This window comes from Erinaceus europaeus, chromosome 14 (genome assembly GCF_950295315.1).
Source record: "Erinaceus europaeus chromosome 14, mEriEur2.1, whole genome shotgun sequence".
Taxonomy (NCBI): Eukaryota; Metazoa; Chordata; class Mammalia; order Eulipotyphla; family Erinaceidae; genus Erinaceus; species Erinaceus europaeus.
In genome coordinates, this window is record NC_080175.1 from 57115642 (window position 1) to 57132007 (window position 16366).

The 16366-nt window shown below is 39.9% G+C and overlaps 1 protein-coding gene across 1 annotated transcript in view; it reads left to right on the plus strand.

Annotated features, from left to right (window-relative positions):
- LOC103113428 (EGF-like and EMI domain-containing protein 1) overlaps positions 1-16366 on the plus strand; it is a 684559-nt gene that overhangs the window by 617979 nt on the left and 50214 nt on the right. Inside the window, 1 exon segment of the mRNA XM_060171006.1 lies at positions 6901-7038. Within this exon segment, the coding sequence (XP_060026989.1) occupies positions 6901-7038 (138 nt within the window).

The following is a 16366-nucleotide window of genomic DNA, read 5'->3' on the forward strand; positions in this document are numbered from 1 at the left end:
GAACCCGGGATGGGGTGTCCTCAGGAATCCCCGTCTGAGGAGATCTCGCTGGGGCCTCCAAATGTTAGCGAGCAAAAATCAAACCACCATCCACTGCAATAAAGCAAAGATGTTTATTCATGAATTCGAATCCGGGTCGAGAGGTGACTGACAGCAGTCCACCAGGCTCGACCCTGACCAAGGCTCAAACCACACAATTTATAGGATTTCAGAATACACTCAGGGAGGGGGGAACACATCACCTTATCAACCTATATCCTATAATATGCTATGGAAAACGCGGAATCCAATCATTTCAAACCAGACAGAAAGCGGGGTCCATTCAAAGCAAAGCGCGGGCTAATTTTAAACATTGCAAAATCACACAACCAATAAATCTTAGCCAGAGTATGGTCACCACATCCCCCTGTCACCCCCTGTCATCAGCTGTAACCTTCTGGTAAACAGTTTCCTTGTGCAAAGGTCCTGATAAGCCTCGCCTGCATGCAGGGTCTTGGTAAACAGCTTGTGGTTTACTGATTAAGTCCTGTGGTCGGGGGAAATGGCAAGGAATTTTCCATCTCACACTATAAGAAACTAAACTGAAAAAGAGCTTCTAAAACTATTGCATAAAAAGAACTTTAAAAACTACTACCTCTAACAACATGTTCATATATATATGCCTCCAAGATTATCACTGGGACTGGTGCCTGCACTGTGAATCTACTTCTCCTGGACATCATTTCTCCCATTTTGTTGCCCTTGTTGTCATTGTTGCTATTACTGTTATGGTTATTATTGCTGTTGTTGTTGGATGGACAGAGAGAATCAAGAGAAGAGGGGAAGACTGAGAGGGGGAGAGAAAGATAGACACCTGTAGACCTGCTTCACCACCTGTGAAGCAACCCCCTTGCAGGTGAGGAGCTGGGGCTCTAAACAGGATCCTTATGCAGGCCCATGAATTTGGCACCATGTGTGTTTAACCCACTGTGCTACTGCCTGACCCCCCTTCTTGTCTATATTTTTATACTTTTCTGGTTTTTGTCTCCACTTCTGACCTTTCTCTCAATGTCAACCTTACATTTCTTATTCTCTTCTTCCTCTAACTACATGTGATTTTTATTAAACCATATACTGACTATTTTCAATTGATTCGCTCATCAATATTTTAAAAGAACACTCTAAAATGGAACTAATGATCTCCAGTCTCAGTTCCTAAAATCATCTTTCCCATTCTTCACCACTTAGTGTTGGAGCCAAAACTCCACTTAGAATAATAAGTACATAAGTGTAGGGGAGACACAGTGTAATGATTATACAGAGAACTTTCATCTGCGGTTCTAAAGTTATAGGTTCACTACCCTATGCTACCATAAACTAGAACTGAACAGTGCTCTGGTAAAAAAAATCCTTAAAAAGTAAAATAAAAATTAAAACATAAATAAGTAAGTGATTGGAGTGAGATTAATACAGTTGATAAAGGGTTTTCTAGCTTCAAGTAAACTCTAACTCCAACATGTATTTGTATACCTTGTGATCCTGTGTCCACTTTAATGGATGAAAGAAAAGAAAAACAGTGGTGAATTTCATCAATAATCGTGTGTTGTTACTGAAATTCCCCCACATGGAGGCATTCTTTATTTTATTAGTGATTTAATAGTGATTTACAAAATTATGAGATAACAGGGTTATAATTCCACACTATTCCCACCACCAGAGTTTTATGTCCCTATCCCCCTTCAGCAGAAACTGCAATAGTCCTCCCAAAGTCACATATATAGTTTGACTACATATTTAAATCTATATATCTATATATAGATTTTTTTTTTTGCTCATTTGAATTCACTTTTATGGTGCTGCCTTTATTTCCTTTCCAAGTCACACCTACACCTGTTACTACTTCTAAGTGTCCTTCCTTTTTCCTCTCCCCTCTCAATTAAGTGAAACAGTCCCTGACTGCCTCTTGTGCTTTCCAGATTCTCTTTCTTTTCAGTCACGGTATAAATACAAAGACTCCTGGGGACAAGCATTTCAGGTCCTGATGAAATTGGGGTTCAAATCCCTCTAACCCTCTTCTCCTAACTTATCCCCCCAAGGGGAAATGGAACAAAAATTATTTTGGGGGTGCAGAAGGAAAGAGTTCTGGCTTCTGTACTTGGTTCTCTACTGGACATGGATGTTGGCTAGTCAGCCCATACCCCTAGTTTGTCCATGGAGACATTCTTAGGAACAATAAATTTCTTATTCTCAGACTGGGAAAATCACACAGCGGTTGTACATCAGACTTTCATATCTGAGCACCCAGAGTCCCAGGTTCAGTCCCAGTTACTAACATTACAGGAGCTGAGCAACATTCTGGACTTTGTCACCTTTTTTTGCTATCATGAAGATAAATTAAATAAAACTTTTAGAAATTTCAAAATCTTTTGTCCTCTACTGCACAAGCATTGACATTTCTTAAATACCTGCATTGTCAATGCAACCTTAGCATCTGTTAGTACATATTCACTGTAGGATCTGAGTGGTGGTGCATCTAGTAGAGCACACATACTACCATATGCAAGGACACAGGTTCAAATCCCCAATCCTCACCTGCAGGGAGAAACTTTCAAGATCTATGAAGCAGTTCTATAAATCTTATAACTTCTTTCTGCTTCCCTATCTCCCACTACCCTCTTGATTTCTCTCAGCCTCTATCCAAAAGAGAAAGGAAAATTAAACGAAATTGCTGCCAGGACCAGTGGATTTGTTATGCATACACTGAGCCTTCGTGATAACCCTGATGGCAAGGACAAAAGGAAGAAAGGAAAGAAGAAAGGAAGGAAGGAAGGAAGGAAGGAAGGAAGGAAGGAAGGAAGGAAGGAAGGAAGGAAGAGAGGGAGGGAGGGGGGAAGAACAGTTTTGTGATAGCAGTATTTGTGTTTTAAAGAGCAAAGTAAATAAGATAGGAAAGACCTATTTACTAATAAGATAGGGAGTCGTCTGCAGTCAGTCCTTATATACTCTAAGGAGTCCTTTCAGTCAGAAAATGAGTTTTTCTTTCTTATTAAAATTTTGACCTTTTAATGTAACCAGTAGTTTAGGAGATGGCTACAATTTGCAAGCATCTGAAATAACACCTTTTACAATGTCACTAGCACATTCTCAGTCATCCAGAAGGGGTAAGGGTACATCATGGCTCCTAAGTCTGAGACACAGACTTTCAGGAGAATTAACTTGGACAGTTTGCCCGAGAGCTGAACACATTGTGTAGAGGTTTATTTTTCACATTTTATTTCCCTGATGTGAATGTTTGCTTAAGTCCTTTCAGCAGTTCTCACCAGACTTCAATATTTACTAGCTGACATAGATTTTTTTTTTTTTTTTTTAATGAAAACTGGTGTTTGGACTTTCTGAAAAGCCTGTCAGTAAAGTGTTTTTTCAGAACATGGTGATATTTAACAGTGAAGTATATGTCATTTATCAAAACAAGTCTATTTGGGATACTTGGTTTAACTACTCCCCAGGGAGCCAGTATTTTGTATTTATTTAATTTGAAAATAGGAATCTCACACATGTACAGTTTAACTACTCCCAGGCCCTTTTTGGTGCTTCATTCAGAGAGAGAGAAGAGAGACAGGACACCCCCTCAGAGATTCCTTTGATGTTTTGGCATGCCTAATGTATGGCATGTGAGCCTAGGTTCAAATCTGGGTTTATCACCTGGAAAGGCAGGCTGCCCACCCAGTGGGCTATCTCTTGGGCAGAAGTAACATGTTGCAATTCTGTCATTTCTTTTCAGATGCTCTCAAAATACAGAATATGATGGATAACTAGATCATCACAGTACGTAGTGAGTGAATTACTGTAGCTCGTGACTAGAAAGTGGAGTATTCCAGATCCAGGATGCTTAAATAAATAAGACTGCCCCCAAATGCCCCAATACTTCACGTAATTAGATTCTGTGTGTGCTTAGTGCACCCTCAATGCAAGAAGTAAAGGCAGACTATTTTGCTGTGAGTAACCACAAGGCCATATGTATGTATGTATTTATTATCATTGTAAGGGCCCCATCTCATTGGCTTACCTTTTCAGGAAAGAGAGAGATGGAAGTAGGGAGGAGGAGGAGGAGGAGGAGGAGGAGGCAGAGGAGGAGGAGGAGGAGGAGGAGAGAAAGAGAAAGACATCATAGTGCTGAAGCTCCCTCCAGTGTAGTAGAGGCAGGAATCCAACTAAATGACAAAGCAGTACACTATCCCCATGAGCTATTTTGTAGGCCTAAGACCATTAAAATAATAATAATAATAATAAGTCTACTATTTTTAAACTGAGACATTGCCAGAGATCTGAGTATATATTTGAGTCCCATATTTTAAAAATGAGATTACAGCAGTTTCACTTATATTTGAATTATAAAGACCATTAGCAGTCTTAAAAGCACAGTAATTTAGAGGAGCAAAAAACAAGATTAGGAGTGAAAGTTTAACAAATGTCTCCCTAAAGAATATAAGTGAATTATTTAATGAAATAAGCCCAAAAGAGAAAACCCAGTACAAAGTGATCTCATTTTGAAATGGATCTTAAGAAACAAGGACAGAAAAGGAGAACACATGGTGAAACTTGTATTGGGTGGGGTACAAAGGGCTCTGAGGACCTGAGGGAACAGAAGGGAGTGGAGAGGGTGCAGGATGGAAAAAAAGGATCTAAATTGAAGGTAAGAGTGTTTTGCAGATATCACAAGGTGATGACATTGTATCCCTGTGTCAACAACTGTTCTGTAAATCACTGTATGAATACAAACATATTGTGAGGACATCAGTTGCCTTCATTATTTTCATGTTTCCTTTAACTTTCTACTTTTGTTCACTCCTAAACTTCCTGGTTCTACATCTAAAATGGTTCTTATTCTCCATAATACAGTGATTAGCATAATCCTTCTTTTGTTTGCTCAGTCATCCAGACTTCTTTCTGAACATCTGTTATGGAAGCAGAGTAGTGGCAACAGGGATGTTAAGCACAAAGACCCAGATGTATCCTGGGAGCACACAGAGCTGCTGTCTCCCTGTCTGAAGCCTGGACATCCATGGGGAGCCTGATTTCTGTCCCAGAATTCCAATGGCCTCTGGAGCTCACAGCTAAGCGGTTTGGATGGTGTTTTGTGCTTATCATGCCTAATACTCTGGTCCTGGTCTTTCTGGTCTTTCTCTTTCCAGAGGAAACTAAAAGTTAAAGAATGGAATGGAAAGAATCAATGTAACCACACTCTTTAAGAAGAGGTATATTCAAGCCTCATAGATTCAGGGCCATAAAGGCCAGTAGTGAAAATAGTAGTGTATCTGAATTCCTTTCTTTTTCTTCTCTCTCTCTCTCTTATTGTTCGGCTCAGACTTGTGGTGGTTTTATGACAAAATCTGGAACCTAGGAGTTTCAGGCTTGAAAGTCTTTTTCATAAAAGTTATAGTCATTATATTATCTTCACCATCTCCCCACACTGGTGTAAGAGGTTATTTGCCATTTACTCACTTAGAGAATGACTCCTTAGGACTGGCAAAATAGCTCACTTGAACAGTGCTCTGCTTTGCTGTGTTCACAGCCTGGTTCAAGCCTGGCCCCTACCACATTGGAGGAAACTTTGGTGCTGTGGACTGACCCTCTCTATCTATCTATCTATCTATCTATCTATCTATCTATCTATCTATCTATCTATCTATCTCCATCCTGGAGTGGTAAAGTCCTGGTAATAATAAAAAAAGAAATAAAGAAAAAGAAAATGAAAATGTTTATACTGTCTATGTGTTCAGCACACTTGGCATCCAAGTGCTAAAGTTGATGCCCCCTAGCCCCCCCAAGTGAGGATGGGTTACCCAGACTGGTAGGCTGGCTTTCAAAACACACTGTAGGGAGCCAGGTGGTGGTGCACCTGGTTGAGTGCACATTTTACAATGTGCAAGGACCCAGGTTCCAGCCCCTGATGCCCACCTGCAGGGGGAAAACTTCACAAGTGGTGAAGCAGTGCTGCAGGTGTCTCTCTATCTCTCTCCCTCTCTATCACCCCCTTCCCACTCAATTTCTGACCATCTCTATCCAGTAAATAAATAAAGATTTAAAAAAACACACTGTAATATAAAGGACTTTCATATATATATATATATATATATCCAGGCTAATTAGCACACCAACATGATGCCAGTTACATATGATCAGCTAATTGATGGGTTTAGCATTCATACTTTTGTTCCAGAGCTATTTTTATAGTAATTTCATATATTCAGCAGCCTTTATAGAGGATAGATAATAGCATACTATTAGCTCAAGAACACACATATCATCTGGCAAAAAAAAAAAAAAACAGCAAAAAAAAAGTAAAAGATGGTTTTCTAATCATTAATTCAATACATGATTTTTTTTTATGTTCTGCAAATACAGAGTTACTAGATATGAGTGTTCTTAAAGATACATGGATACATGTTTACTAAAGATTGTGGGCATGTTACCTGCCCTCAGCACTTCATTAATTTCACATTATATAAATATGGGGGGCTGGGTGGTAGTGCTATTGGTTGAGTGCACATATCCAATGATCAAGGTCTCAGATTCAAGCCCCAGGCCCCAGCTGCAGGAGGAATGTTTCATGAGTGGTAAAGCTGCTTTGTAGGTGTCTCTCTGTCTCTCTTCCTCTCTATCTCTCCCTTCCCTCTAGATATCTGACTGTCTCTATCCAGTAAATAAAGAATAATTTTGTAAAGAAATATTGGAGTTTGGATATGCTATGAAACATCGAGAACATTTCATAGTCTTCAGGTTTTCACTCTTAAATCTGTAGAAGGTGAGCATGTTTACAATGAAGTTTGTCAACCTCCCCAAAGAGAAGTGTCCCGCTAGTAGATGTGTACAAAGATTCCTCTGTTGTTATGCTAATGTGCCTCTTCTTGTTTTGGAAAGGAATTGAACTGGAAATTGTCAATAGCTGTGAGAAGGATAATGGCCAGTGCTCCCATCACTGTGTACATGAGGTTGGTGGGCCCCGCTGTTCCTGCAACAGTGGACACCAGCTTGACTCCAGTGGGAAAACGTGCATAGGTAGGTAATATGTGGGAAATGTCACCTTCCTTCAAAAGATGCCCTTTCCTCCTTAATACTCTTCTTTAAATTATTATTAGTGAGTTTAATAGTGATTAACAAGATTGTAAGATAACAGGGATGCAATTCTACACAATTCCCATTACCAGAGCTCCATACCCCATTTCCTCCATTGGAAGCTTCCCTATTCTCTATCCCTCTGGGAGTATGGACAGAAATTCTTTATAGGGTGTGAAGGTGGAAAGTCTGGTTTCTGTAATTGCTTCTCTGCTGGACATGAATATTAGCAGGTGGATCCATACCCTCAGCTTGTTTTTATCTTTCCCTAGTGGGGGAGGGCTCTGGAGAGGTAGGGTTTCAGGTTTTTGTTGTTTAGTGAAATGCCCCTCACAAAGTGCTAGATTTACTGATAAACATGAAAGAAGGAAAGAAAGAAAGAAAGAAAGAAAGAGAGAAAGAGAGATAGAGAGGAAGGAAGGAAGGAAGGGAGGGAGGAAGGAAGGGAAAGAACGAAAGAGAAAGGAAGAAAGAAAGAAAGAAAAAGAAAGAAAGAAAGAAAGGGAGAAAGGAAGGGAGGAAGGAAGGAAGATGATAGATAGGTAGATAGATAGATAGATAGATAGATAGATAGATAGATAAATAGATAGATAGAGGCTGGTGAGATAGCTCACCTGGAAGGGACCCTGCTTTGTCTATCACCCAATACAAGTTGGTAACCAGCCACCCCCGCCCCCACACACACACCTCCAGTTATTGTCTCTGCCCTGCTGGTTTAGCCTTCACATCTTCTCTGCTCTGCTCTGCTTAGCTCAGCTCCATGCTCCCACTTCCAACTGCATCTCCTTCTCCAGCTCTTGTCCCAGGCTGCTATTTCCTCCACTTCTTTAATTATTTATGACCCAAAAACCATAGGTCAGATTCTAGATCTTCTCTTGTCCAGTCATGAACCAAGAATTCTTCCTTTGTTGCCTGGCAATAGGAATTTTGGAAATTATACTTTTCTGACTTTTTATTTATTGTTTTGTGGAGAGGGGGTTTATGGTTAACAGTAAATACAGTTGTGTAAAATTTCTCAGTTTTCTGCAAAACACTCTCATCCCTCACCCAAGTCCTACCTGAAAGCCACCCCCCTCCCCAGAGTCCTCTGTATTGAGTCCTTTACTTTGGTGCACCACACCAAACCTAGTCCAAGTTTTGTTTTGTGTCTCCCCTTCTGTTCTTATTTCTCAACTTTTGTCTATGAGTGAAATCATTATATATATTTTTCTATATCAAATTATGCACATTAATTCTTTGGTATCATAAAGCAAAGAGAACAGCCTGGTAGTGACCCATCACAATATGGTCATAGATGGCCAGTATGGTTGTAGGGTAGATTCAAGCTCATAGGGCAGTGAGAAGAGGTCTGTAGGTGGTAAAAAAAAAAAAGGTAGTAATTTTATTCTAACTTAGTTAAGTGTACAGGTCAGGGAGGAAGACTCAACCACCAGTAGAAGAATTATTTAGGAAAAGATACCAAGAAAATAAACAGAAAGATGTCAGGAATCAGATCAAATTCTCAGCAACCCTTTTCCCCCTTCCAAGTTATGGCATCATTGCAAGCATGGAGACCAGGTAAAAGGAATCAGGGTCAATTTAAATCCACTGTAGGTTCCACTCAAGTTGTCCATGATTGGCCAGTCTAAATGTCCATGGTGCTTTATGGTTCCCACCTATGAGAGGTGGCATCTGCTGCATGTCAGTGGTCATACAGATGTTCCTGGGAAATATAGTTCTTAGATTGCAGTCCCAGATCCATATCAACAGCAATGCCATAGCTTTATTAATTTTACCCTGTAGCATTTTCCTATCTCCCTCTGTCTCTATCTGATAAAGGCCAGCCTTGTTCAGTGAAGGTTCAGAAATGACCCTCCCAAAGTTAGTTTGTTTAAAAATGTTGTGGCAAGCTTTATGCCTTTATGAATTTTAATCTCAGGAGAATATTTCTTTTTTTAGTGTTCTTTTTATCATTGTCTTTTTTATTTATTGGGCAGAGACAACCAGAAATCGAGAGAGAAGGGGTGATAGAGAAGGAGAGAGGCAGAGAGACACCTGCAACACTGTTTCACCACTGGCAAAGCTTTACCCCTGCAGGTGGGGACTGGGGCCTTGAACCTGGTCCCTTGAGCATTGTAACATGTGCACTCAACCAGGTGTGCCACCACCCAGCCCCTCCAAAGAATATTTCAAGGCATATCTTACTATGCACTTTAATTTGTAATTTAAACTACAAATGCTACTATGTACCTCAGCTCAACTACTATGCATTTCTCAACTTCTATGAGTGAGATCATTATAGTTTTTTCTATATTAGATTATACACTTTAATTATTTGTTGTGATGAATTATTTTCTTATAGGCAGAAACAAAATTATAGGTGATCTATTTTTTTCTTTGCCCAGGCTTCACCACACCAAACTAGCTTTGTGTTTTAGATAGGAAGAGTAAGAGGGACAGAGATAGAGAGAGGGAGGTACCATAGTACAAATGTCCCTCTAGTGGGTAGAGATTGGATTGGCAACTAGGTTATATTCATGACAAAGCAAGCATGCTACCCAGGGGAGTGTTCTTTTATTTCTGTTCCTGCTTTTTGTTTATTTTTGAAACTTCAGGATAGAGTTCTGTTGCATTTTTTATTCTGTTTCTTTAAACGAAGGCATTTGAAGGGCTGGGCACTGACTCACCAATAGAGCACATACATTACCATGTACAAAGACCTGGGTTCAGGGCCCTGTCCCCCACCTACAGGAGATGAAGCCTGAGGTGGTGCTTCAGGTTTCTTTTCTTCTCTCTGTCTATTATCTCTCTGTCTTTCACCCTCTGTCAAAAAAGGGAAAAAAAAAGTCACCAAGATGATGGAGTCATATAAGCACAGCCTTCAAAATAACTCTGGTAACAAAAAATTGACTAAATCAATAAAGTCATTGGAATTTTGATAGGGATTGTATTGAATCTGTATGTTGCTTTGGGTATATTGGTCATTTTAGTGATGCTAATTTTCCAGTCCATGAGCTTGGATAATCTCTGCTTTTTTAGTGCCTTCTATTCATTATTACAATGAAGTATAGTTTTCTGTGTGCTGCTTTTTTTTTTTTTTTTTATTGCCACCAATGTTATCCCTGTGGCTCAGAGATGGCACTACCTGGCAACCATTTTTTCCACCTTTTTTTCTTTCTATTTTATTTGGTAGAACAGAAGGAAATTGAGAGGGGAGGGGAGATAGAGCATGAGAGAGAAATATCGACAAGTGCAGTACATGGATAAAGGAATGCAACTTTTTCTCACTTCTTAGAAAATTTTATTTTCACTTCTCAGTCTCCTCTGTGGTTGACTTCTAGTCTAATCTCAGTTTGTTCTGAAAAGAAATTTGGTATGATTTCAGTCTTCCTAGTACTTCCTGATACTTGTTGTGTGTCCCAATTGATGCTTCATCCTTGAGAATGTTCCTTGTACACTGGTGAAAAAAGGTACTATATATATAGTTCTGTAAATGTCTAAGAGGTCCAATCTCTATTCATTTCAGACTCTTATTTCCTTATTAATTTTCTATCTTGTTGATTTGCTCTTTGGTGCAAGCGGGCTGTTAAACTTCCTTTTGTTTTGTCACTGTCAGTGTCTCTTTTCAGCTTGGTTACGAAGTGCCTTTCGTATATTCTTGATGTTCCTTTATTTGGTGCATAAATGCTAAGACCGTTTAATGGACTGATATCTTTTTTTTAAGGTAAACTGTTTTTTAATTAGTGATTTATTATTGATTTACAAAATTATGAAATAATATGGATTTAATTCCACACCATTCCCACCACCAAAATTTTGTGTCACCATTCCTTCCATTGAAAACTACAGCAATTCTCCCAAGATTACAGATATAAATTGACTGCTATTTCTATAGCAATCTATCTCCTGTTATATATTTGTCATTTTTTTCTATGGTCCTGCCTCTATTGTTTTCTTTTATTTTTTAAATTTAATTTATTTGTAAAATCAAAATAGAAAATATCAACAGAACCATAGAATAAGAGGGGTGAAAATCCACACATTTCCCACCACCAGAGTTCCATATCCCATCCCCTCCATTGGAAGCTTTCCTATTCTTTATCTCTCTGGGGGTCTGGACCCAGGGTCATTACAGGGTACAAAAGGAGGGAGGTCTGGTTTCTGTAATTGCTTCTCAGATGGACATGGGTATTGACAGGTTGATCCATGCTCCCAGCCTGTCCCTATCTTTCCCTACTGGGGCAGGACTCTGGAGACGTGGGGTTCCAGGGTACATTGGTGAGGTTGTCTGTCTGGTTGAGTCAGGTTGACATCATGTAACATCTGCAGCTTGGTGTTTCGAACATGTATTCCTTTGCTTCCTCCTTTCTTGAGGGACTGGGTTCAGTAATTCTTATAAGGTGGGGTTGATTGTGGCAAATTCCTTTAATTCTTGGATATTTAATAAAAACCTTTATTTCTCCCTCATATTTGAAGGATAATTTTGCAGGATACAATATTCATGGCTGGAATTTCCTCTCCTTTAGAACTTTGAATAAGTCAGTCCACTCTCTCCTTGCCTCTAGAGTTTATAAAGAGGAATCTGATGAAAGTCTTATAGCTCTGTATGTAACTTCTTTCCCTAGCAGCCAGCAAACTTTTTTCCTTGTTGTTGACTTTTGATAATTTTGCAATAATATGTCTTGGTGTTGGTCTTTTTTGTAGTTATAAATCTGGGTGATCATGCTACCTCTTGAATGAAAATGTTGTAATGGTTTCCTAAGTGAGGGAAGTTTTCAGCTAAAATTGCTCTGAAAATGGGCTCTGGGCCTTTGGCCTTGTCCTCCTCCGATATAGCTTTCACTCTTATAGTAGATCTTTTGATGGAGTCTGCAATTTCACAGAGAGGTGCTTCAGTCTTTCTGAACCATTCCTCTTCCTCATCTTTGAAATGAAAGAGTAGGCTGGCTGTATCTTCGAGATTGGAGATTATTTCTTCTGAATGTGTAAATCTGCTTCCTAAGCCTTCTACCTGGGCATGGATTGCATTTAGGGTGTCTTTTACTCCATGGAGTTCTGACTAAAGTTCTTCTTTGAATATTTGAAGATTCTTAGTGGTATCTGTTATAAGTTCATCTCTCATGTGTTTTAATTCCATAGTAACATGCTCTTTTAAGTCTTGCTTAAATTCTAGGAGAGTCCTCATAATGAGCTTTCTGTAGTCTGTTTCTGAGAGTCTCTCTAAATGTGTAATTCCTTCGATTTCCTCTGTTTCATTTCTATCTGGCTGACATGGCATAGTTGGCTGTTTTGTTCTGTATCTCTGCTTGCACATTTTTTGTGCTGGTTATTGATGACCAGCAGGTGGTGATATTGTGATCTCTAAGTTTCTCTTGTTTGCATGATCTGTGGTGGGTGGGATGGGGCAGTGGTTTCTTTGGGCTGTCTTGTGGTCACAAATGCCCTGTTTTATGTTGTGTCCTTGCCTTAAATTCAGAAGACTAAAGCCCCCAAGTCAAAGATTGAGAGGTTTTAAGCCCCTGTCTCTTCTTCCAGCACTAGGAACAAGGTTACTTGCTTGCTGCACTTAAAGTGAAATCACCAAAATGGCACAGTTCAGCGCCAGCGCAGCCCAGAGCTCTAATCTGACTTTGCTGTTCTTCAACCTGCGTCCATGCCCCTTTGCACTCCAGTGGCACACAAGTATCCACCTGAGGCTGCAGAACTTTTAGCTGTAGATTATGACTTCAGTTATGTCTCCTGTTGTATTTATTTGTTGTCTTGGGAGGAGAGGCGATTTGGTACCAGTTATCCCATGGCCATACCTCCCAGAAGTCCTATGGACTGATATATCTTAATCATTATATTATGTTAATACCTATCTTTAACTTCTTTTTCACCCCTAGAATGCTCTAAACTGGGTATATATATCCAGTTGAATATATATAGTCAAAGATAGACAAAAAACATATATGTCAGAACAACAAAGCTAACAAAGCTTTCTCTGGTGTGGTGGGGGTTAGGTTGGTATTGATCTGTTTTTATCTTCAAGTCTGTCATATATTATATAATATGGCAGTCCTAACTTCTCTTCATTCCTGATAATCTATGTGATGTTTTTCAACTTTTCACCTATACTTGTCATTGAGTTCAAATGGGTCTCTCTTTTTTTTTTTTTCCTCCAGTGTTATTGCTGGAGCTCGGTGCCTACACTATGAATCCACTGCTCCTGGAAGCCATTTTTTCTTTCTTTCTTTTCTTTTCTTTTCTTTTTTTTTTTTTTAATAGAATAGGACAGAGAGACTTTGAGTGACGAGGCGAAGATAGAGAGGGAGAAAGAAAGACACCTGCAGACCTGCTTCACTGCTTCTGCAGGTGCAGAGCAGGAAGCTGGAACCAGGATCCTTACATGGGTCCTTGGGCTTGCTTCTATGTGCACTTAACCAAGTGCTCTACTGACCCACCCCAAATTGGTCTCCTTTAGAAAGCAGATGGTGGAGTTCAAGTTCCCAGTCCATTCTACTACTCTTTATCTTTTAATTGGTGATACCAGTCTACTGATACTGAGTAAAATTGAGAGTTTATTCCCATTTTTCTATGAGGATACTGATGTTCTTGAAGTTAGTGTCTTACTTTGATCTTTATTCACTATCTTTTTGTAGTTTTAAATCTTTTTATGTGTGTGTGTGATAACTGAAGTCCATGTGCCTGTTTTCCTTTTGTTTGCTTGTTGTTTTTGTTTTGTTTTCTTTAAGGGTTTTGTTTTGGTGTTACCAAATGTTTAGGTTGCATTCTGGGTACCTGGTTTATTTTTAAATTGAACATAGGTAGCTTTAACTTTATTTTAGTAGTCCTTCTTATTACTCCCTTTTTTCTCATTTTATTTATTTATTTATTTATTTTAGCATTTTGTATATTGTTAGGGGTTACTGTCATCTTATGTGAGTTCCAATAGTATTCCTTGTAGGGATGGTTTTAGGTTGGTGGACTCTGTTAATTTGTTTGCTTGAAAAAGTTCTTTATCTTACTGCCTTCAATCAAGTGCACCACCACCCAACTCCAGAGATTCTGAATTCCAGATAGTTGTCTCTTTATAGAGTTTTGGGAAGTTCTCAGCTATTATTAGCTTCCTAAGAGTTATTTTTTTCTCTATTTTCCTAATGGGGTGATATACTATGAATATCATTATTTTTATGTGAACTTTTTATATAATCTTCATTGATTTCTATTCTTTTTTTTTTCTGTTGGTTCTTCCACCTTATTACTGTCTCACTAATTCAACCTTCATTTTCTGTCTTTGTGATGTTAAGCCCCAGTTGTATTTTCCTTCTCAAGCACTGGGCTCTTTAGCATTTTGATTTCAATTTAGGCTTGATTCACACTTCGGCTTCCCTTGTTGAAGCTGTCCTCCACTGATCTCATTTCTACAAGAATCAAAAGGTTTTTTTTTTGTTGTTGTTGTTGTTGTTCAAAAGACTAACCTACTTCTGATGCATTTGGGTTTGTTTCTGGGCTTCTGCCTTAATTAACTGATATGGGTGATCTCCTCCTGTCTACCTATATATACATGGTACTCTTTAATGTCCTGTGCAGAATGCCCTTAATTTGTCTGGACCTGAGAAAGATGAGGTCATATCAGTAATGAGTACTCCTCTGTGCAGTTGTAATCTGGGTACTCCTGCATTTAGTGGCTAGTGGTAGCAGCTGGAGGTCACTTGTGGCCACATCTGAAGCCTGAATATCCCCTACCTGTGCTTAGCCAGGCTGTGGTGGTGGAGCCCACGAACATGACAACTGATCCACTAAGGAATGATTGGTGTGATTGGTAAGGAATGATTGGTGATAGCCCATTCTCCCAGCAAGTGTACAGAGACAGTAATTGAGCTATAGCAGTTGGTGTCTAGGACTGGTTGGTTGATCTTGCTTGCAATATGTGGAGACAAAACTGTGGTGCCTGATGAGTTCTAGTGTGATGATGACCTTGCACTCTGCCAGTTCTCAGAGGCAAAGCTGTGCTGACTGTACCTGGAATGGGCCTGCTTATCCTTTCATCCTAAAATGTGCAGACCTCAGAAGCCAGCAGGTGACAGCTGAGGATGAATGGGTCCCCAGAGTTATGTAGGAACAAGGCTATGAGGCCTTCTAGCCTCATATAGCACATACGTATACACATACAGTCCCATATAGCTGCAAAAGAAGGGCTGTGGTTCAACAGGAGTCAATTCATGGATGCTGGACCCCAACAACTCCATCAATCCCTCCCCCAGACTGGACAGTAGTGCTTAGGGCTTATAGTACACACTAGGGCAAGGCTGTAGAACTGTCAGTGCCACCATCCTCCTACAAAGTGGAGAGGCTAGGAGTGAAAGCTTAATCACTTGTCCCCAGACTGAGCTGAATTGTAAGACCAGGAAATAGGGGTTAGCCTCCTATCTCCTCAGAGCTCTTGGGATGCTTGGTAGGTTCAGCAGGGATGTGTCCTGGAGTTTAGCCACTCCAGAATATTTTACCCATAGTAGGGACTTTGCACCTGAGTAGGGCAAAGATCTCTGCCTGGGGTATGTGAGGGATGTCTCTTTAAGAGATCTAATCAGCAAGATTAGATCCTGGCACAGCCACAAAGATTTATCATTCTGGGGAGCTTCCAGTAGGAAGCATTCTCTTATGGCAAGTGCACCAGTTATTGTGTGAGCACACAAACCCCTCTGTTTCATGCTCAAATGGAACTAACCTGGAGCCTCTCCTAGACCCCAGGTGGAGTTCTTCACTCAGAGATCTGATGTCCAAGGATGGAGTCTCACTCCTAGGATGTGTTACTTCATCACTTGGGCTCCTGAAAGGTCTCCCTATGTCCTCTGCTTTGGAGATTCTCTCTATACAGGTCTTGTGCTGGTTTTCTGTGTAGACTGATCCAACTTTTGTTGTAGATTTGTCCTTTTTATAATTTTATTATCTTTATTTATTTATTGGATAGAGACAGCCAGAAATTGAGAGGAAGGGGGAGAAGAGAGGGACAGGGACAGGGTGACACTTGCAGCACTGCTTCACTACTCATGAAGCTTTGCCCTTACAGGTGGGGGCCAAGGGCTTGAACCTGAGTCCTTGTGCATTGTAACATGTGCACTCAACCAGGTGTGCCACCACTCGGCCTTGTAGATCTGTCTTCATCTCTGCAGAGGAAGGATTTATTACATACCCAGTCATTTTTGCACCTCCCTTAAACAACCAGTCTACTTTGGGGGTTGAGAGGTTGTGATCTCAGTTAAGTGAATATATCACAATGTGCAAAGACCTGGGTTCAAGCCTCTGCTCC